Source organism: Mauremys reevesii, linkage group 1 (genome assembly GCF_016161935.1).
Source record: "Mauremys reevesii isolate NIE-2019 linkage group 1, ASM1616193v1, whole genome shotgun sequence".
NCBI classification, from domain to species: Eukaryota; Metazoa; Chordata; order Testudines; family Geoemydidae; genus Mauremys; species Mauremys reevesii.
The window spans coordinates 159,313,060-159,337,063 of NC_052623.1; the positions used below are offsets into that span (position 1 = coordinate 159,313,060).

General features: G+C 41.3%; 1 protein-coding gene across 3 annotated transcripts in view; it reads right to left on the reverse strand.

Moving 5' to 3' along the window:
- The window catches only part of AGPAT3 (1-acylglycerol-3-phosphate O-acyltransferase 3), a 27,748-nt gene continuing 3,744 nt past the window's right edge, over positions 1-24,004 (reverse strand). For all 3 annotated transcript variants that reach the window (XM_039511542.1, XM_039511532.1, XM_039511523.1), the window contains exons 2-9: positions 22,616-22,842; positions 13,757-13,926; positions 13,377-13,538; positions 10,152-10,305; positions 9,571-9,673; positions 3,278-3,353; positions 857-1,055; positions 1-163 (exon numbers count right to left, since the gene is read on the reverse strand). In XM_039511542.1, coding sequence (XP_039367476.1) covers positions 75-163; positions 857-1,055; positions 3,278-3,353; positions 9,571-9,673; positions 10,152-10,305; positions 13,377-13,538; positions 13,757-13,926; positions 22,616-22,793 — 1,131 coding nt within the window. In that variant the 5' untranslated portion in view covers positions 22,794-22,842 and the 3' untranslated portion in view covers positions 1-74. The remainder of the gene's footprint in view (positions 164-856; positions 1,056-3,277; positions 3,354-9,570; positions 9,674-10,151; positions 10,306-13,376; positions 13,539-13,756; positions 13,927-22,615; positions 22,843-24,004) is intronic.

Sequence of the window (24,004 nt, forward strand, 5' to 3'; positions counted from 1 at the left end):
TAGTTTCTAAGTGTTTTTAATTAAGTTAATTTGATACCATAGTCTGGTTTTATGTGCTGTGCTGCAGCTGAGAGTTATTCCTTTTTCTTGAATTCTTGGTTGCCATAGCTGGAGCCTTTTTCTATTTCGGTTACTCCTATCAGTCTACGAACTCCAAAGGAAGCTTTAAAATATAATACAGAAATTGGAGGTGCATTACAACTGATAGAATGGTAAAAATCTCTCTCTCTCTCTCAGACACACACATACACACTTTGATGTGAGATGGGCCATGGGGATTGGATACAGAGGTCACAGACTGAGCAATCAGTAGTGACTCCAGGCCATATACTGCCTCCAATCTGTGTACGCCGCTTCCATTGACTGACACTTTGGATCAAGTACATGTGCTAAATCATTAAACCATAGGGCAGTCCAGATTTAAAGACTCAATAAAAGTGTAACTAGTGCACATGTGTTAAAAGAAGCTGTACTGATAGCTCTGGAAGCTGAAATCTTCCGTTAACCACAGAACATACTCAGTCAGTATGGGGAACATCAGTGCAAACTTCTTCACACTACCAGCCAATATGCTTCACCCCTCATGAAGGGGCTACTGTGTGAATATTAATTAGCATATTAAATGTAACTTAAGAAATAAGAGACTAACCTGTTTGAAATTAAGGCTTTTGAAATAATTGTTTTTCTATGCAAAAATGGAACCCTATGTAACTTGTCCTGAATTTTTATCAAAAATAACAACTTTCTGCAAGCATCAGTAATAGTAATCATACACAGAATTTAGCACAGCTAATGGCCACAATAGTATCATATTGTGCTTTGGCATCATCTCCCTCTTTTCAATAACTTTCATTACCTGCTCCAACAAATCCCAGGAATGCAAGGATAAGAAGGGGTGATCCACTTGCAAAAATTCCAAAACCAAAGGTGAAGAGAGGAGAGAGCAGAACAGTAGCCCAGAAGAGGAAGTTTAGCAGAGTCCATGGTCTTCTAGGAGGTTTAAACTGACGGCCGGGAAATATGCCTTCCTGATTATACATCTCTTGTAAAGCATCCTGGGAGAGAGAGGGAGCGGGGAAAAGAATGTTCCTAATTCAGAAATGTTAGTTTTTGCATGAATAGTTCCAAGACTGTAGAATTCCATGATGCCATAAAAGGCCCACATCCATGACAAGCATTATTAGAGTCTGTGAGAGGAATTTGTATTTTCTGTGGCCTGTCTGGCATTCTGTTATTCTGCGATAACCATCAGTTAATACTATAAACAAACATTTTGAACACTATTTAAAAATAAACAAACAGAAATCAAATATTGTCAGTCTCCTTCCACCACTGTACACCACCTGTCAGTGTGTTCAGACTTCAGAGGAGCTTTAGCCCAGAGAACTACTCATACACTTTCCAGTCCTCTGCTGGTTGCTTCTCTATTGCTCTTTCTTCCTGTTTTTATTATCAGAGAGTCAGGAACCATCTATAGGAGGTGCAGCAGAAAAGTGCTCCTTGTGGAGCTAACAGAGTGAGGCAAAGCACAAGCTGACCAGCAGGGACAGCATTACCTTGCAACCTGAAGATACTGGGACTTGATTCTTCACAGGAAGGCTCAATCCAGTAGCCATAACCATAGAACTTCAGAAAGTAATACGCCCTGAACTAAGTCTTTAGAAAAGTGTGGTACTGAGAAAAATCAGACAAATGTCCACATTATTTTTCTCAGTTTAAGACAATGATTTATAAGTTGCATACAGAATGAAAAATCATTTATTTAACCTATTGCTATTTTAGCCTCCATTGACTTTACCAAAAAAAGATGAGCTCAAGGCATTTCCTCTTAATAATAAATCCTTTAGTATAAAGACAGCACTTTAGGAATTCCACACTTACAGTGGCTTTTCTAAACCCACAGAGATCAATTTATGTATAAAAAATCCTCTTTAACAAAATTTGACTCCAGTGTTGAATGGAGGTCCAGCCAACAACAAGAGATATCAAACCCTTGATTGTAGCTAATGCAGAATGTTCTGTCCAAGTGAAGTGAAATGGTGTGCTATCTGCCTTTCCTGCTTAACTCTATACTTACTCTACAGCAAAGAGGGCAACACAAATGGAAAAGCAAAAAATAAAAATGTGCATCAATGCTCATCTACCAAAGTGGGAAATTTCATGGAGCATTTTTGTAATTTTCAAATGACTCTTAAGTCTGTTTGACACATTGACATCCAGAATGCAATAGAGGCAGACAACAACTAATATTCTTGTAAACAATTCTCAGTCTCCTTGCCTCAATTGTTTTGAGTATTTTTAGGATCTACAATAAATACAGTTACAATGAACACAAGTGAAACTAGGGAGAAGAACGCCAAGAACCTTATGAACAATTTGTTGCCTGCCTACAGGTTAAGTGAAGGTTTGGAAATATTGCAGCACCTGTCACCAAGGCAGAAAAATGCTCACAAGTGTCAGGGTTTCTGCGCTCTTCTACCTTCCGTGCCAGAAACAGCACACAAAAAATAATCAAGATACGCATTTCAAAACAGATGTAGTGATGTACACAAGTCCAATCTATACAAGCGTGGGGCAAACTTTATGTACAGTTCTCTCCCTGTCCCTGCAGCTCTATTAAATCTGTGGTCAAGAAATTTACAATCTAGGAAAAAGAGTCGAAAGAAAACTTTTGAGCACTTGGACAGTGCACTACCTATGTGCTCTGACAGCAAACTAACAGACCTGCCTGTATCACGTCAGAAATGGCAGCAGAGATCCGGTAGCCAAGTGGACAGAGACAGAACGAAGAGTAGCTCTGCAAAAGTTGCAGCCCAGAGCCTCACTCTGCTGTGCGTGTCCAAAATGAATGACCACGTCTGGTTTAGAATTATCATGTGTCTATAGCTCCTAGAAACATCCATAGGTGGAACAAAAGCATTTAAAAATACATGAAAAATACCCTAAAACTTGAAGGACATAGCAAAAGAGAGAGGTTATGCATGGTCTCCCCCAAGGGTGGCGGTGTGTGTGTGTGGTGTCTTCTATGCAGTAACCCACAGTGTTTCCCTTCAAACCACAGCCACCATTCTGTGGTCAAGGAGGAATGGCTGGGGCTTCCTTCAAAGCCTGCCAACACTGCTTCTTAAATGAATCTAAGGAATAGCTGCTAAGTTACACATAGTGCTCCCATTTCCTCTCTCCCTCCAGGAGTTGAGTGTGCATTGCTCAGCTCTTGACATGCTGCTCCTTAGAACATTACTTGATGACAGATCTGAAAGAGAAAAACGCCATTTACCTTCTCCTGGTACAGTTTATGAAGCCAGTTTGCAGCTTCCTTTTCATCTACAGGGATATCTTCAAGAGGAAATCTCCTGGTTTATTAAAGAGATTTAAAAAAAAAGTCTTAAAAGAAAATCCAGATATTTATTTTACTTTAGATCTTTTCAAATGAAGAGCTGCAGTTCAATACATAGCAAAAACTGACAGAAGTTTTGGAATTACCAAAGTCATGAAGTGCAAATAAGAATCAGACAGCTTTTAATAGAAACCACACCTCCAGTTCCCACTTAGAAATCTGCATTCATGAAACAGCAGAATAGACAGCTGTTTCCTACCAATTTCTGTCTCCCTCAGAAAGACATGTATTTTCTATTCAAGTATTACTGCAGCTGCAATGGAGCTATCAATGGTTGAACTCAAATAACGTCTAGTTCACATTTTGACGACTAGAGCTGGTCAACAAACTGGAAAATTATTCACAAATATTTTCACAGTGAAAAAATCATCTTTTTTTGCCTGAAAAATCAAAATTTGGAAAATTGCGACCAGCTCTATTGAAACCATCTTCTCTTCATATCCCACTTCTAGTGACAATCTACTAATTTCCCTCCTATTCTACTGTCCTCTCAATCACTCTGCCCTTCCAGCGACCAGTCTCCAGCTTTCAAATTATTTCCCACTGCAGTGCCAGCCTGCTTGCTTTGCAATGTATAGAGACTCTTTGCAAGGTTCAATTTGCGAAGTTGAAACCTGCAAAGTTCACTCATCCCTAGTTATGTAGCATCTTTTGGAAGGATGATATTAATCTGACTCTGTGATCCTCTGGGAAAAGAGAAAAGACACTGGTGGGAAAAAAATAATCAGTGAGATGGCCAATGACCAAGTCAGCAGTTCATATACGTTGTACAATAATTTGTAAAATACACATGACCCAAAAAAAAAGTGTTTCCCAGTGCTCTGAAAGACATGTTCAACACATTCTAGACCGTTAAATCACTAACAATATTTAGTTTTTGAGAATAGCTTTATAAAGGATTGCACAATTAATAAAAAGCATCATTTGCTGAAAGTTCTCTTCCAAAGTCATCACTGCACTGAAATCACCACTAGAGGGTACTCACAGCAAGACCATTTTGATGATTTAGGAGGATTATTTCAATTCTCTGGAGTCCATTATGAATGAAGACCTGCAAAGTGTGCAAACAGGCTTGGCCACTCATCTCTGTGCAAAGGTGTGTCATGTGACCCCTCTAAGAACTCCTCCCACCACCCTCTACCAATCAGGATGGTAAAGGGAGAAAAAAGCAGCTACTGGTGAAATGGTTGGGGTGGACCGATAAGTTTAACAGCTGGGTGGAAGCTTCTCAACTCTGTGACATTTAGACACGAACAACAACAACAACAACAACAAATATTCCTCCTGCAAAGACAGAGAGAAGAAATGTGCGATGGCGGGTTTTACATTGCTTTGCCCAGCATTGCCAGCTTTGCAGTTTTTCCCCAAAACACCATCTCAAACTTTACAATACGGCTAATTAAGCCCTTGGATCTCCCGGGTGCCTGGGAGGTGGAGTTAGTGGAAATACAATACCCGCACAGCTGGAATACTATCAACGAAGACACCTCAACCATTTCACCAGTAGCTGCTTTTTTCTCCCTTTTCCTTTCTCCGCTAGAACTTTTTCAATTCTGTAAATCCTGTCTCATTTGGGGTTTACTTTTTGTAATTCTTCAGGGTAAAAGGATCCAGTAACTCCCTCACCCTTGTAATCTTTTAAATGGTATACAGGTCTCTGGCACCTGGTTAAGGCTTCATCCACTATGAATATCTCATTGGTAAACGTCTGTTCATAACCTTTTTCAAAAGCGCCTTTGGTTTTAGATAGTCTCACGTGGTCACCTTTTCTAAAAGGGGCAACAACCGGTTTTATTTTAAAACCATCTCCGTAAACCGTTTTCCATACCTTCAAAGAATTTGAAGGATTAACATCAGTGTGTCTGGTACATATAGTTCTGTGAAAGCTCTGGTTGTAACTCTTTATAAAGTCAGGTAAGACGTCAATGTAGCGAAAGGTGTTATGGGCTGTAAAATATCTCCACATCCTAGTTTTTAAAGTTCTGTTAAATCGCTCCACAACCCCTGCTTTGACTTCATTATTAGTAACAAAATGGTGAACTCCATGCCGCTTTAACAATCTGCTTAAAGGTTTGTTTAAAAATTCTTTCCCCCAATCCGTTTGTAATTTTTGAGGCACACGACCTTTGCTGAAAATAGCTTTAAAGGCCTGGGATACCTCATCACTCGTCTTGTCTTTTAGGCCTAAGGCCCAGGCATATTTGGATAGAATGTCTATCACTGTTAAGATGTACTTAAAACCGCTGTTGTGTTTGGAGAACCGGCGTATATCCACCACATCTGCCTGCTATTGCGCATCCACATCTGAAACAATGGTCTTGTTTCTTTTAAAACGTATTCGAGTTGGTTTGTGTAAAGTGTAAGCATCCTGGTCTGAAAGCCAAGCTGTTATCTGTCTTCTATTTAAAGTTTTACTATGCTTTCTGGCCACTTGAAAAAGAGGGCTCACCCCGCCAAAGCTCCCAACTTCTCTGGGGGTGTAATATATTTTCTTTAACAGAGCCGTCTGTGTAGACATGACTGTTATTGGTACCGTCTTTTACTACCATGAGTATGAAAGGGGACACACTCATATTGACACATTTAAATAAGTTTTATTAATCGCCTGGTTTAACATGACCTTTTACAGTCGCCTGTAAAAATGGACGGCATGACCCCTACCATAAGGGAGTCTAAGCTGGCTCATTCTTCCATTTTATCCTTTTCGTCTTGAGATCTGTGTCTCAAACATGAGCAAAACCAGCTGATGCATGATATATTTACTCCCACAGGGCTACCGCTGTGTAAGTTCTCAAAGGCCTCTAGAACGGCATCGTTGAGCTGTTGAGAGATTTTCAGAAAAGAAACAGTATAAGCACCCCACTGCTTGATTTTAATTTACACAAGCCCTGGTTCCTAGCCCCATTACCCTCCCCTCCTTGACCGTCACTTCTTAATCATTCATTTTACCTGAGTGCCATCTTTTCCATTCACCTTGTCCGCTGGTGACTTCCCCAAGCCGCAATCGCCTTCCACCTCTAAGGGGGTGGACAATGAGAGGCTGTCACGCTCATCGGAGTGCGTCACGAGGGTTTTGGGATCGGGTTCCAACGTATCCATCAATGGTTGAGTCAAAGAGTCCTCCTCGGAACTGTCACTGTTGTAGCACTTTCTCCACACAAGTCCAAAGGTGCTCGGGGCTAAAACAAAGTCTGAAGTTCTCATGGGGGTGGTGAAGGAGCCCATGTTTCCTCTCAGCAGCCTTTCCATGATTTCTAAAATACGTGTCCTTGGTAAGAGATGGCCTCCTCTGTCCGGCGCTGGGACTTATGGGGTAATGGTGCTCCACTCTGGTTGGCAGAGGGCCTTGGGAGAAGTTCTTAGAGGGCTCACACGACCCATTTCCGGACGGGTCATCTTGCCCCAGAACTCATCATGATTGGTCAAAATCTTCTATCAGGGCGGTCCTTTCAGGATGAAACCCATCATGATTGGTAGAGGGTGATGGGAGGAGTTCTTAGAGGGGTCACAGGACACACCTTGCTTCCGCTCATGAGGCCTTGACCCCAGAAGTAATACCCCCATGGGGCGGGACTTCTGGTGACAGGTGGTAGGGACTAACGGGTCAAGGGGTGGGGTTAGGGTTTGATTGACAGTAGGGACCTTATACTACTCTGCAGGCTCATCAAGGTGGTACGTGTGTTCAGTTTGCAGTAAAAGGACAGAAACATACAGCCTGTGAGAGGGAAATATATGCTAGCTACATCCTACCAGTGAGAGCTCACCATACTGTATTTGTGTTTAATGTCTGGAAAAATTAGATTCAGTTTTGTACTTGCTCATTGCAGCATTGTAGGAAGTTCCCATCACCAGAAAAGTTGTATTTCCAGTTGGGATTAACCTCCCATGTCCCCAAGCAACCTTAAACAAGGCAGGTTCTAGCACAATCAAGTGTCTCGAGAAGGCACATTCACCCCACAAATAAATATATATGTTTAAAATCACAGCAGACTGAAAAATTCAGAAGTTAGGTTACTAACTGGGTACAATTAGTCAGGTAAGCTCACCTAGCACTAATACTACAGACTGTTCTATAAGGTTGGCTGAAAGCCACTGGTTTTCATCTTTCCTTTTGCACCACCAAACCACACCAACTCACATCTCATTTCGCAAAGCAGAAGGTATTAAATGGATGAAGCCGTTATTTCAGTGCAAAAATATCCAGATATTTGCTTGTGCATACTTACTCATATCTACTTTGCCATGCTGTAGCACTTACAATTGTCTAGGGAAATCATACTCGGCACATGTACAGTGCACTATTATTAGTTTGTAACTTGTTTCTCCACTTAGCAAAGCACACACTCCTCACTGGGAATATGTTCGTGGCAAGTGAGAAGAGTTAAAGTGAAATCACTTTGAGTTATCCAACTGCAAAAGATTTCTGGAAAATTTCCTGAAGGCATTTCTGAATGCATGCCTTTCCCTTCTCCATCCCTGGATAATTCCCCATATGGTCAAATGGAATTGTACCAGGTTTCCAGTCCTTCTCAACTCTGGGCTCTCAAGAAGCATGGGGAATTTCAGCTAAGAGAGTAATTTTTGGGGAAGTTACATAAACACCTGAGAACAAGATTGGAAGGAAAGTTCCTTTTCAACTACAGTTCGTGTTTCACCTGTTTCTAGGCTGGCAGCTCTTGCTCTACATTTTGCAAAATTGCTGCTGCTACCTCACAATGTTGAAAGTCTGGGTGAGACTACCAAGAAGTTCTCTCCAATAAGATTCAATACAACACACAACCACTTGTATCAAAAAGAAGAATAAGCTTGGCCAATAGGTTGGTGGCAGCACACTCCACGGCAGTGCCCAACACTCAGGGGAGAAAAAGAAATACCTCTGGTTATTCATCAGCAATCTCTCTACCAGAGTAAGGTAGTGTTTCACAAAGTGTAGGGAACACAAGGACAAGAGGTGGGGAAGGGAGTGGACAGACCTCTCAGTAGTTGTTCAAGGTCTCAACTTTCAGTTTTTTAAATAAAAGGCAGCCTTACATTGTTTCAGTTGTGAATAAAATCTTCAAAGCTGAAGGTAACAGACACAGAGACATCTGTCAAGTTAGCAGAGAGCCTGAAACAATAGCTGAGAGGACTGACTGCCCTGATTTATTTCAATGGGTGCTAACTCAGATGCTAATGATGACAATTAACAATGATAATATTTAAAATATTTGCAGTGTTGTTGTAGCCATTGGTCTCAGGATATGAGAAAGACAAGGTGGGTGAGGCAATCTCTTTTATTGGACCAACTGCTGTTGTTGGAAGGGACAAGCTTTTGAGCATCACAGAGCTCTTCTTTGGGTCTGGACAAGGAAACTAGAGAGTCTAAGCTAAATGCAAAGAGGGACAGATTGTTAAGTGTAAGGGGTTCACCATCTTGTAGGAGACTACTTAAAATGAAGTGGGCAATCAGTAAGTCTGCAGTTGTAGGACAATGGAAGATTAGTAGGCAGCAGGATGTGTTACAAATTGTTGTAATGGGCCATAAAACAACCAGCATGTCTGTTGTATCCATGGTTTTTAGTGTCTTTATCAGAGTTAAGAATTTAAGTTCCCAGGCTCAACCTTTGAAGGTGATGTGCAGATTTCCTTTGAGGACCAGGACTGAGGATATAGGATCATGTCCAAAAGGCGTGATCCTTTTGTGAAAAGTGTTGATAGGGTGTTTTTGTCTTACAATTTTTCGGTGTGAATTCATTCAAGATTAACATTGTGAATTCAGTACTAATCAAAGTCATGTAAGAAAAGAGGAATGATCATACTATGCAGATCTAAACAATCCATTATGAAAGACTGCTCATTTTGGGCAGGAGTTTAACACCACATGGCATAGAGGGCATGATTAGTTTCATTTTCCTGATTCTGGAGGGTGCAGGTGAATGCCGGATTATAGGCGTAGTCATGCCCACTCTAGAAAGTTCCACCTAGTCTCCTTCTGGCCTGACAGGTGATGGCCGTGACATGGGCTCTTGTAAGTGAGACTAGTTTGAATGATAGGGAAATGGGAATATCCTCACGGCTTGCAAAGGAACGTCTTCAAGGGATGCAGTGACGAATGACATTTTCCTACCAGTTTTTGGGGGGACAGTATCCAAACACAAACCTTGTACGTCTCACTTCTATCATTACATGCTCACCTTACACACATATCTGCTTCGTATTTCTTTCCATAAAGGATTCCTAATAAAGATGGGTTCTTGTTTCCTCTGAAGTTTAGCGTTACATCGTACACTGCTGAAACTGTCAAAAGAAAGATAATATAGCTGTTAACCTCAGCATCCAAAGCATCGAGGTTGCTTCTGTTCAAGCTTTAAAAAGAAACAAACCCTGATGCAAACATTGCTTTAATAATACCAGTTGGCAAAACATTTCAGTTTTATTTACCCAGATGTCCTCCTTAACAATCTAAGCTCTGGCAGAGTATATGCATACACCTCACAGGAGTGGAGTGAGAGCTGATTAATTATGCAATGTTTGTATATTGCCACTTTAAAGATGGAAAGTATTAATTTTTGCAAATTAAAACTAGAACAAATTAATACATTTTAAAGATTGTTTAGAAAATGGAGTTTAGTGCTTCAGCTTAATCTTGATGTCATCCAAGGGCCATACTGAGTCTGTATTATCACCTACTCACCGAATGCAATGAATATACTGAACTATCATACATAATAATGCACATTACTAGTAAGGTTTAGAACAAATAGCTCACCCATACCTGTTCCCCTGAGACACTGGACAGCAGTGGTGAAACCTTTGGTTCTGGGCAACAGATGATATTTCAATTTAGGCAACCCTTTGGATTCAGCCACCTCCATGCTGATACGATGCTTAGTTTCTGTAAAACGAGTTCCTTCACAATACAGGAGAAACTAGCATACAAAACAAGAGGAAAAAACAAGGGTTTTTCTTAAGAAGAAATTACTGAGTAGTGCGGATCTGGAGCTCTTACAGGACGGACACACACAATTCCCTCTTTTGTTCTTTAGATATCATGCATCAGAGCCATCCTACAACTCTTCTGTGGCATAATTGAATATAATAGATCATATTATTTGAGAATTACAATCAGCAGTTTGCTGTACAGTATCCGCTTTCAGAAGACAGCTAATTAGAGCCTGGTCTCAAAGAATGTGGAAGACACATGCAAATATTCAGAGATGCAACTACATTTAAAGCACCTTTTTGGATATCAGTTTATTTATTTATTTTCTAATCAAGCAAATAGGTTATACATATACACATACATACACATGCCCTCCTCCCCCAATTCCAGCTGAAACATTTCTTCCTTTAAAAGTCACAGGAATACTCAAAAATGCATGAACATGACTTCAGCTTCAAGTTCCAGCTCAGCTAGAAGAAACAAGTAATTTCCAATACTAAATAAGGAAATTCTCTTCTCTACCACAAAGATGTAGATCATAGAATGATCATAGGACTGGAAGGGACCTCGAGAGGTCATCTAGTCCAGTCCCATTCACTCATGGCAGGACTAAGTACAATCTAGACCATCTCTGACAGGTGTTTGTCAAACCTGCTCTTAAAAATCTCCAACGATGGATATTCTACAACCTCCCTGGGAAACTTATTCCAGTGCTGCAAAGTCAAGTACTCCAAAGTTAGGAAATGCCAGAATGAATGTTATTAATGCAACATTAATTCAACACCATTATGGTTATGCATTAAGAAAGTCTTTGTCAAACATCATGTGGGATATCTGTGGCAGTGCCCGGAATAGAAGAACCCAGCTCTCTTGGGTTTCAGTCCAGCATCTTAAACATAATAACTTCTCTTCTTGCAACTCTCTGCCTCCTTCACTGTCCATCCTGTGCACTGAATGAGGCAGAAGTACTGTAGAACAAATACTATGTGATTATGTAATAAGACTATCATAATGCAAACACACAAGGAGACCCAGTGAAGATTGCACAGACAACCTTAATTCTGGCATTTCCTAACTTTTGAGTGCTTGATTGTGCAACCTAAAAGTTATTTTAATGCAGGGTTTCTCAAACTGGGGACGCCGCTTGTGTAGGGAAAGCCTCTGGTGGGCTGGCCAGTGTGTTTACCTGCCCCATCTGCAGGTCCAGCCGATCGTGGCCCAGAGCAGCGATTTGCGGCCAGTGGGAGCAGCGATCGGACAGAACTGCGGACGGGGCAGGTAAACACACTGGCCCGGCCCGCCAGGGGCTTTCCCTACACAAGGGGCGACCCCTGATTGAGAAACCCCATTTTAATGTAAATTTTTCTATATAATTTCCTATGCTTTTTGAAAAGAAACTGAACCCCATAAGAAATTCCATCACCTGGAACCATAATAACCTCCTCAACCATCAGCATGGTTGGAACCCATAGCTGGGCAGCACAGACATCTATCACCTGAGCTAAAAGAATAAGTGGTAGCAGTAGGAGGCTGTTATCCTCTATGTTATCCTCCATTAGAAGGTGACATGAGACATACTTTGCCTGTGGCTTACTCAGTTATTTATAGACAGTGGAGAAATGTTGGGAAACAAGAACACTGGTTTCCATTTCTGGCTGGGGTGCTGGGGGCAGACAGTAATTCTGATTTCTATTTCTTGCTCTGGAAGGAGTGTGGTCGAGTGATTACAGAGAGCATAGCCAAGCACATAGATCTGGCACATTCATTCTGAATGACAGTGTGGCTAAAAAGATGAGATGTGCCATATTAGAAACTTAATATCATTTCCAAAGTCTGCCAGAAGTGACTTTGTGCAACTTCTCAGCAGTTGCTTTATTTGTGAAGTTTCTCAATGATATTTGCCTACCTCTTAAAGATAATCTTCAGGAACAATTATGCTGGAGCTGGAGAGAATGCTATTGTCCTGAACGACTTTTCCCTTCTCAGATAATCTTTTCTGTCCAGCGCCGTTCGTGAACTTTGTCTGATCACACAGACACTGGATTGCTAGTTTAATAACTTTGCAAAACATTTTGGAATATATTGGGTATGAGAGGTGCTATGTGGAGCCAAAATCTTTTCAGCACCTTTTATAGTGGTGCCTGGTACTATTGCAGATAAGGTTTGGGCCCATGAAAGAATTTACAATACGGACCTTTTAGCTTGCATTTGGAGATTGAAATGCATTGCACACGTTCTCAAGCCTGAGGGAACTTATTTTTAAATAGACTCAGATCAAGTTAAATTCTTGGTGGTGAGGAGTCATGGATACATTAGCTCAAAAATGTGAAGCCATGAAGGTATCTTTCGGAATATTAATTTTTTATGGTTTAATTATGATGTATTATTGTAATATACCCCACAAAACTGAGATTAATGTAACTGTTGGATGCATATATAAAGGAGATGTGCACTTCAAAAGGCAACTGGATACATCTGTATATTCTTGCAGGTTTCTCAAATGCCTGTAAAATTTCACAGTGCAAACAGAATGCACTGATGCAAAAACTTTCCATTGTAATCTGCAACCTTTGCAAATCTCTCTTCCCACTGCCCCGCTGCAGGTTCCTGCAGGAAAAAACCCCTATTTTTTTAATAATATGTTTAGTTTAGCCTGGAAAATTTAGCCTAGATTCACAAGTTCAGTACTAAAACTTGAATAATGTATTTTTGGATAAAAAGAGTTACGGAAAGTCCCTTTATCCTTTTAGAAGGGGGAAAAAGTTGTATGTTTTGAGACACGCAAGCTTAGGTTTCTACTTCTAAATACTTTGAGAAATACTTATACACATTTACCAACAATTTTCAAAATGGCATTCCTAGCCAATAACAGATCAGAAGCCTGGTTAGTGTGCAATGAAGTCAACTTGCAGCAAGGCATATAGCTATACACTTCAAATGTAATCACAGGAAGAAGGTGGCGCTCTTAAGTATGAAGCTGACATACCACACAAATATAGTCTTCATCATTGCATTCTAAGCAGAGGAGACAATATATATAAAGGATCAGACACTTACCCACATATATTCAGGATAATCAGACAAACGTCTTAATCCCTCAATAACCGTATCTCTGTCTTCTTCCCATTTCCTTTTGCAGAAAACGATCTCAAGGAAGTACCACGTCCAACCAATCAAGGGCACATACAACAGTTCTTTCTTAGCAAGAACTTTGGAACTCTGGAAGAAACCCCGCCCAATGACATTTGATTATTTATATATGTCAGACCTAAACAAAAGCACTAAGGTTGGGATTTTCAAAAGTGCTCAGCACTGGCCTAGCTCTGACCAAACTGAAGTCAATGAGAGTTCTTTTGAAAATCCTACCACAAGGAAAAAACAAACACAGGAGTTTTATATTAAATCAAGATTAAGGGAAAGTTCACAGAATCACTCACCCCCAACACTCCAAAGCGTTCAGTCATAGTCCAACCACACAAGAAGTCAATTTCAAAGTTGTGATTCAAGATGATGATCACATGTTCTTTTCCAAATTTATCCACTGTGGCCTGGTCTGAGAATAAAGTGCATTCTGTGCCTGACCACCATTCCAGCAACATTACTAACTCTGAATAATATCATGGGGAGGAGGAAAAAAAAAAGACACAGGTTAGGTGTAATGCTTAACCATAACACGTTTACTATCCTCTGTCCATCCCAATACCATTCCAAACTTTTCTAGACCACAATGTTTATCACCTTTTTAATCCATCCTGCTGAGGTTGCTGGTTTATATTATATTATTGATTAAATGAGTTCTCAGACCGACATACACCATATCACCTGCACTCATATTTACGTTATCGCCCTGAAACAGGATTTAGGCCATGGGATAAATACCTGATTGTTATTGTTGCTCATCGTAAATTCAAGATTTCACAAACACCAACAACCCCCCTACGCCCCCTTCCCGCCACACACACACACACACGAACCTGAAAGCAGGCCTTTCAGCAGTAGACCTTTCTACTACATGGGTACATCTCCTCCCAGGTGGAACACAAATTATGAATAGACTCAACCTAATGTTTCCACCGAATTCATATGAAATATTCTTGATTGAGGTAAACAAACCAATATAATGGGTTTTTAATGGATAAATGCTACAAGAATTTCTGAAGTATATTTTAATATTAAACACATGACTGTAATAATGCTGTATTAGGGTTACCAACACAAAGTCAGAGACACATGGGGGAAGAACTGGGAGAGTCCAGAGAAATTACTGGGTAAGAACAGAAGGAGAAATTGCTTCTCCTTTATTTAGTCTACAAAAGAAGGAAAGAGAAAGAGATCCCTTTCCCTCTCCCTTCTCTAACTCTTCTACATGTGTTTCCCCTATCTTTTCCTCCATTTCATCTCTCTCTCTGATATCTCATTCATTACCCACCCCTTTTCATCTTTCCTTCTCTTCTGCATATTTAGAATTCCCACCATTAATAGAACATTCAGTAACGTAGCTTTGAACCAGATTTGTTTTATAAGGCATTGGCTGGACGAGCTGGGGCAGTGTCTCTCTATGTGAGGGGTTCACCACCTGCTGGTCACAAGGTCTCCAGCCTGCCCTTCCCATATTGCTAAATGGGCTGGGGTCCAATTTGATCCAGACTAGACATGAGGCAGACTCAGAGGGGTCTCAGTATGGAAAAAAATTGAGAACCCCCTGCTCTATGTTAATCAAAGAGAGGTTAGCTTCTCCAGGACTGATTATCTAAATTGCTTTTCTTGTCATATCAACAAGCCTATTCACTTGTATCATTTATTCAGGTCCCCTTTATGGACTTGAAGAGACTAATGTAACTTGTACGTCAAGTCTGACTCTTTCCCACTGTGATTTAAAGAAGGAAGGAAATGAGAATATCAACAGGGATGCATAATTTATAACTACAGGTTTCTCTCAAACCTGGCCAGCTCTATTTTGTAAGTGGTGAAATGCATCAATTAAGTGCATTTTTGGTGGTTTCAGTGAGAGAGGTTTATTCACAAGCCTCTGGTGTACTTTAAACTACTCCCATACTAACTTAGTGCTTCCACATATATTAAGGCACAAATCTGTGAACCTTAAATAGAATTATCTTGCTGTCCTGTGGAAGAAATATTAGCCACCGTTGAGATCAGTAAAACTCTTATTACATCCTCTATATAAAGAATTAAACAGTCAAATATATAGAGGTGGGGGAGGGATAGCTCAGTAATTTGAGCATTGGCCTGCTAATCCCAGGGTTGTGAGCTCAATCCTTGAGGGGGCCATTTAGGGAACTGGGGTTTAAAAAAAAAAAAGTCTGAGAATTTGCCCTGCTTTGTGCAGGGGGTTGGACTAGATGACCTCCTGAGGTCCCTTCCAACCCTAATATTCTATGAACACTAAGAGATGGAGTAAAACCCTGTTGTGTTATAAAATTTCTGAAGCTACTGTACAGGGGACTCAATATCAATTAATGCCTAGACTACATTTCATTGTAGCTGTTGTCCTCCTCACCCCTCTTTTTTTAAAATCTTATCCACTCATTCAGGTCTTGTCATATTCCACATTGCAAGCTCTTTGGGACATAGACTGTCTTTCCTGCATGTCTGCACAGCACATAGCCTAATGCGGCCTTGATCCTCATTTTGTGCCCTTAGGTGCGATACAAATACCACCACCACCCTCATTGTAGCAGGTTTGCAGCGGGTTCTAGTCCAGTATGGTTAAAATGCAAGAAGTGGGGGATGTCATTAAGTGGGCCCACCACTGGTGGAGCTGTCCTTGGATTTAATATATGGGGCTCAGGTTACTGGAGGATTATTCAGTGACTTCAGGGTGTTATTCCACAGCACCCACTCTTAATCCTACCAACTAGTCAATAACTCGGTCCTTTATGCAGCCAGAAATTATGCTAGACACAGGACAAATTGCCGATCGCTTTCTGGAGATTAATGTTATTACATCTCCTGTATCTAACTCTACGCTCTGCTCTTAAAAAAGTTCCTTAAAAAAAGGATGGAGGCTGTACCTGAGATCTCCTATCCAAAGAGAACAAAAATTCAACAGAGCCAGACGTGGATGCACTGGTATGAGAGCATTCCCACCATTTACTCTGAAACATTCTTGTGTGATTTTTCCTGGAGCTCATACTGAGATATGAGGGTTGGGGAACAGGGGAGTTACAACGAGGAAACAGACTGTCCTTTACCAGTGCACTGATATTTGATGCATGTACATTTATTTCCTTTGGTGAATTTAAAAAAAAAAAAAAAAGGATTGGGCTCCAGATATTTAGTCTCAAACTGATCCTGTCAATGCTATGGCCTATTCTCTGAAATCTTGTTTGTTGTTTACATGATGGTTTGGATACTTGCTCTAACTGACTGCAAGGCAACAAGATTTCACTTTAACAAAACAAAACAAAACAAAACAAGCTTATAATTTAGCCCAACTCCTCTCGGATTCTAGAGCTGCAGCTTGCCGGAAGAGGGGCTCTTGTTGCCTCCCGAGAGGACAACCATCCAGAAACAAAGTAAGCCAGAGTGGCGGGATACATCTATCTACTGCTCTAGAGTGCAGAGGAGAGTAGTTTCAAGATACTAAGATTTTAAGATACTATGTTTACAAGTGGACTAAACTAAGCATACTGCCCTATTAAGAATCATGAGTCATTTGAAGAGCACTAACAGTAGTAAGCGTGAAATACAGATGCTCTGAAGTGTTTTCTCTTTGTAGGGAGCCTGACAGAAACTCCAGCACTGCTTTACCACAGGAAGGTGGTATTCACCAAAGCACCATACTGACCATTTTAGTTAAGATGTGTTAGAGGAAGAGATTCAAGCCTCCTAAAATTAAGTACACGTGTGAATGACTTCCACTCCAAATAATCTTCCTGATAATGTATATCACAGCTACCACAGCTAGCAAGTTCTAGTCAAAAAGTGATAACTAATGTTACCCTGGAAAAAAACCAACCAATCAAATAACCCACAAACAAAAAACCAAAGAAAATTTAGACTGATACTTTTCTAAATTCACTGCATGGGGCAACAAACAAACAGCTCAATACCTTGAGTTGAGGGTGCAGTAGCCTTAATTCTAAAGCACGGCTGTACTTTGAAAAGGGATTCTGTAAACATGGCATTGTGGTGTTACATGTTTACTGTCACTCAGTAATCCTACATCAAAAATTTAAAAAAAAAATTTCCCCTGAAATGGTGACTGTCGTGGTTTCACGGGACCTACACCACGGTCCACTCAGCTTTCAGAACTCCTGCCGTCACCTATCTCTGGGTAGGGACCCTCGTCCCACTCCTTTCTGATCAGCAGTTTTAAGGCCGCACAGACCCCTGCCTTATACTGCATGATCCCCCGTAAGCCAGTCTGCTTACAGCCTGTGGCTGGGCTCTGCTTTCACTCTGAGGACTACGACAGGTGTGATTTACCAGTAATCCAAACAGTTCTTTTTAAGCAGGGACATTTATTGTTATGGGAAAAGTTTTACAGAGAAAAATATATAAAAAATAAACAGATTTAAACCCACACTAAAACATATCAAGAAAAACAAGCAGTCTTAGGGGCCAAAGTATTTCCAATCCTTCAGCAGGATTGGGCCCCTTGAACAAAAGTGAACGTTGGTTTGCTGGTTCAGAAAGACGGCACTGTGTCACTTCAAACTCAGCCTTTTTATACCAAGAGCTCTTTCTTCGAGTCTCTGGAAAACCCACTTTGAACCAGTGTATGCAAAACAGTCCCAGGTGGTACCTCCCTAGAGTTGTTTAGTCTCAGTGACTTGCCTTGTTTTTAGTTCCTGGAGGAGCTGTGGTAACCCTCCTCCATGGAGGAAAGCACATTCATACATAAACCCTTCATAAATTTAACACACGGGTACTGTGGCAGGTTGCAATATCTGTCACAGTGACTGCAAATGCCAAGTCCAGCTTGGTGGTTCTTGTTCTATTACCACTGCCAGTTATCCTGACCCACCTAAGGTGTGTTATAACCGGGATACCATCAGTCCTACAATGTCCCATGTCAGCCACATGACATAACAGTTGCCATGGAGAAGTATTACAAGATTAAGTACACTTCATAAAACCCAGAAAAAAGTTACAAAGCACAAAGCTGGACTGAGTGGCTTTTATTGAACTTGCTTTTTTAAAAAGTTATCTTTGAGCTGAGAACTGGCACGAGAAACACCAGCTTAAAAGAAATATTTCTAAATAAGTGACCAAAACCAACCATGTAGAATGGAATGCCAACTATAGCTCCACTCCCAAAATACGTTAGTGTTTCTTATTCATGTTATAAATGGTAACACTTGCCCTGCTAGGTTTATAGCTGTATCACTTTCTTCATTATAAACCACAATTAAAGTGACGGTTCTGTCAGCTTTTCCATTACAGGCCATTAGCGCTGCGAAGGCTGAAGTTGTGTTTATATTACAAACCTTGACTTTCATAGTTTAATTTCTCACAGATTTTAAATGTATAGTAAGCTACAAACTAACACATAAATGCTATAATTGGATTGCACCTAGGATGTTGCTCAACTGCTACGTTCCTTTTGGAGCATAAGTATATGGTATTTTTAATATAGCCAATAGATTAGTTTTTAAAATGCCTATATCAATCTGCTTTTAGCTGTTATACAGTAGATAACTCTCCAAGCTTAATATTAACTTCATGTATAAATTAAGAGCCTAAATTTGCAAACCAACCCTTGATGACACAGGAAGGCCATTCTCCCCGTGAAGTCAATCAATTACTTGAGTGAGTAAGGGTTTGCAGGGCTGTGCTCTGATATATTAAAGGGGCACAGTGAAATGTAAAAAAATAAGTATTTTTTTAAATATCCTCCTATAAGCTTGAAAACCACATTTTTCTCTGGCAGTTTCCCCTCCCCCCCATTTGATCTATATTTTTGATACTACAGAGCAGGGACAGGGGAGCCAGGGGGCTATGTTCCCACCAATTTTTCCCCGTTGTAAGGGTGAGTGATGGGAGAGGGGGTGGAGAGGAGTGAGCAAGCCTTGGGGTGCGGGGAAGAGGAGCGCAGGGGTGGGCAACAGGGTGTTGGGGTGGGGCCTCGGGGGAAGAGGCAGCGCAGGGGTGGTCAACGGTGCCCCCCTACTTTTAGGAAGCTTCCACCGCTTTTGTTACAGAGTACATTTGTTTATAACATTTTGAGCCCATGATTTCTTAAACATTAACATCTAACGTTAGAAGCCTCAATCCCTGTTGAGGCACCTACCTTAGTGATTTTCAAGAGTGCTGAGCACCCAGCAGCTCCCACTAAAGTAAACAGCCCTTTTTGAAAATCAGGCCACTGAGGCAGGTGCCTAAATACGGAGTTAGGAGTCTAATATTAGACACCCATACTGGAAATTGTTCACTATTTAATGTGGGGTACAAAGTCCAGGGAGAGAGCAGGAGTGCTGGAGTGGAGGCCAATGAAGTAAGGCTCGGGGAAAGAAGGGAGTTTTGGGGAGGGTTGTGAAGAAGGAGAGCAACCAGGGCCGTACTTAGGCATATGTAGCATACATGGCTGCGTAGGGCACCCAAACATTTGGGGCACCTTTCCCCTCGCTGGCCGCGGCTGGAATCCTCTCTTCTCCGGCCCTTCCCTGGCACTGGACCAGCAGGCTTCTCCCCAACTCCGCCCCCCCACCCCCCGCTCCTCAGCTGGCTGGCCGAGGGCTCCAGCCTCCGGCTCTGCCACGCCAGCCCCGGGGAGCCCAGAGCAGCATGGCCAGTCACTGGCAGCACGGTGGCCTGGCCCAACGCTGCCCAGAGCAGAGTCCCTCTCTGGACCCTGCCTGCCTGCGCCACTTGTCTCCGGCGGGGGCCAGGCTGGGGCCAGGACAGGAGTGAAACTTCCACGTGAGTCAGTGGGGGGGAGGGGAGGAGCCACGCCAAGCGGGGGGGGGGCGGGGGGAGAGACTTAAAGTGACAGTGCGCTCACTGTCTCTCACATTTCCCTAACACACACACTTGTACTATTGTTGCTGTTATTACTGCTTGGTACTTCCTCTCAAAATGCTCGTGGTGAGCCAAGAGTGGCTAGGGGCTGCAGGACGGCTGTGGGCTCTGGCAAGATGCAGCCCCCATGTGACAGCGCGAAGCCTGCCTTGAGCCGCTGCCACAGCATCTGCTGCATACGAAGCTTGATGTGTGTCAGCAATGGGGGAGGTTCTGAGGGTCCACGTGGGGGTGTGTGTGGCCATGCTCCCTCGACACACTGAGATCAGTGGCACTGTCTGGGGACCGCCTTCAGTGGAGCATAGGGGCACCAGTTTAATACTACTACATAGGGCCCCATAAATCCTAAGGATGGCCCTGAGAGCAACATAGTACCATTCACAGGACCGAGCACAAGAGGCAGTGGAAGAAAAGGGAAAGAGTTGGCTGTGATAGGAGACAAGGCAGCAAAACGTAGGGCACAAGCAGAGGAAGACTTTGTCCTTTTAATGTTGTATTAACAGAGATTTCTGCATGGAACCTAGAAGGTATTTAGAAGAAAAAGTGTAGTCATTTCCCACCAGGCGGGACAGCAGGGGGTCATTGACAGGCTTGACCTACCAGTCCTTTTAGGAGTGTCAATGAAGTCACACATAGGTGTGTTGGTCATCTGACTTGATGCTCTTTTCTAACATGTTTCAGGATTTACTAGGGCTGTCAAGCGAGTAAAAAAATTAATCATGATTAATTGCACCGTTAAACAATAATAGAATACCAATTATTTAAATATTTTTGGATGTTTTCTACATTTTCAAATATATTGATTTTAATTACAACACAAATATAAAGTGAACACTGTACATTTTGTATTCTATTTTTTATTACAAATATTTGCATTGTAAGAAAAAAAAATAGTATTTTTCAATTCCCCCATTACAAGTACTGTAGTGCAATCTCTATCGTGAAAGTTGAACTTACAAATGTAGAATTATGTTCAAAATACCTGCATTCAAAAATAAAAAAATGTGTTAAACTTTAGAGCCTACTAGGCCACTCAGTCCTACTTCTTGTGCAGCCAACCGGTAAAACAAATAAGTTTGTTTACATTTGCAGGAGATAATGCTGCCTGCTTCTTATTTACAATGTCACCTGAAAGTGAGAACAGGCGTTTGCATGGCACTGTCGTAGCCAGCATCGCACGATATTTATGTACCAGATGCACTAAAGATTCATATGTTCCTTCATGCTTCAACCACCATTCCAGAGGACATGTGTCCATGCTGATGACAGGTTCTGCTCGATAATGATTCAAAACAGTGTGGACCAATGCATGTTCATTTTCATCATCTGAGTCAATGCCACCAGCAGAAGATTGATTTTCTTTTTTAGTGGTTCGGGTTCTGTAGTTTCCGCACCGGAGTGCTGCTTTTCTAAGACTTATGAAAGCATGCTCCACGCCTCGTCCCTCTCAGATTTTGGAAGGCACTTCAGATTCTTAAACCTTGGGTTGAATGCTGTATCTATCCTTACAAATCTCATATTGGTACCTTCCTTGCAAATCTATCCTTACAAATCTCATATTGGTACCTTCCTTGCATACAATTCTCCCCAAGGAGTTCAGTAACAAATGTAATTAACACATTTTTTTTTAACGAGCGTCATCAGCATGGAAGCACATCCTCTGGAATGGTGGCTGAATCATGAAGGGGCATACGAATGTTTAGCATATCTGGCACGTAAATACCTTGTAATGCCAGCTACAGAAGTGCCATGTAAACATCTGTTCTCACTTCCAGGTGACATTGTAAATAAGAAGCGGGAAGCATTATCTCCCGTAAATGTAAACAAACTTGTTTCTCTTAGCGGTTGGCTGAACAAGAAGTAGGACTGAGTGGACTTGTAGGCTCTGAAGTTTTACATTGTTTTGTATTTGAGTGCAGTTATGTAACAAAAAAAAATCTATATTTGTAAATTAAACTTTCATGACAAAGAAATTGCACTACAGTACTTGTATGAGGTGAACTGAAAAATATGATTTCTTTTGTTTATCATTTTTACAGGCCAAATATTTGTAATAAAAAAATAATATAAAATGAGCATTGTATATTTTGTATTCTGTGTTGTAACTGAAGTCAGTATATTTAAAAATGTAGAAAAACATCCAAAATATTTAATAAATTTCAATTGGGATACTATTGTTTAACAGTGTGTTTAATCACAATTAATTTTTTTGAGTTAAGGGAGTGAGTTAGCTGCAATTAATTGACAGCCCTAGGATTTACCCAAACCCTACTCAATTTTTTACGACCTCATTCCCATCAGAGTATACTCACGGCTCCAGAGCGAATAGGCAAGGCGACAGTTTACTCGGCGATAAAACTGCTTGTTTATAGGCCAGAGGATTAGTGTGCATAGTTGGACGAAGTTAATGATCAACCCACTCACAACGAAGACAAACCCAATGAGGAGATGAACTATAAACTGGGTCTTCAAAAATGCAATTAAGCCCATGATAACCACTTAGTAGGCCTTGCAGGGTCCTTCGCTCAGAATAACTGTCCTGAAAGAGAGAGAGAAAAGAAAATCTCATTGAGACTAAAGTTACCAGCCTCTGGAAAAGAAATCTAGGAGAGTGTTATTTCTCTGTCTGACAGCAGGAAGAGGAAAACTACCAGCCTCCAAGCCTCTTTTATTCTGGTCTTTTTTGCAGTGGGGTAATTGTTATTTAGTCAATGATGGAAATCACTTTAAGTAAGAATCTCGTTAACTAGAACTTTTAACCACCTGAGAAAAATTATTCTGGCCGCTGCTGCTGAATTTCACCTCTCTTCACACGAACTCCAAGTAACAAGGCTTTGTGATTGGACCAAAAAATAAATTAAAAACTAAAACAAACAAACAAAAAAAAACCCCAATCCCCAATCTGAGAGCAGGATGCACCGCAGCACCTCCACAGCTGCTTGTTCCTGTCTGTGAACTGGAATAGTGGCTGTTGCCCCTCTGGGCCACATGAGTGGTGTGCCTAGCACCTGTATAAGCGTGGATCCATCGATCCTTCATGGCCTGTCCCCAAAGCTTTTTCTCCGCATTAACCTATTCAGAACAAGCACAAAAGGCCATCGCTGCAGAAGCACAGAGAGGATGGCAGCCGTGCTATGCATCTGCTTTGTTTAGAGAGTAGTGCAGTAGCCCGTTCACTGAGTGGGCCCTTCCCACTATGACAAATTTCACTTTAGAAAAAACAGTGTGGCACTAAGAGAGGCAGTATGGCCTAGCAGACTAAGAATGGAAATGGAAATCAAGTATAGCAGAACCTCAGAGTTACGAACACCTCAGGAAAGGAGATTGTTCATAACTCTGAAGTGTTCATAACTCTGAACAAAACATTATGGTTGTTCTTTCAAAAGTTTACAACTGAACATTGACTTAATACAGATTTGAAACTTCACTATGCAGAAGAAAAATGCTGCTTTTCCTTTATTTTTTAGTAGTTTACATTTAACACAGTACTGTGCTGCGTGCGTGCGTCTTTACTGCTGCCTGATTGCATATTTCTGGTTCCAAATGAGGTGTGTGGTTGTCTGGTCAGTTTGTAACTCTGGTGTTCATAACTCTGAGGTTCTACTGTATTCCCAAATTCTAATTCCAGCTCTTAGGCAAGTCAGTTATCTTCTCCCTTTCTCAGCTTTGTGACCCAAGAAGTCCTTCATGCCAACTAGCAA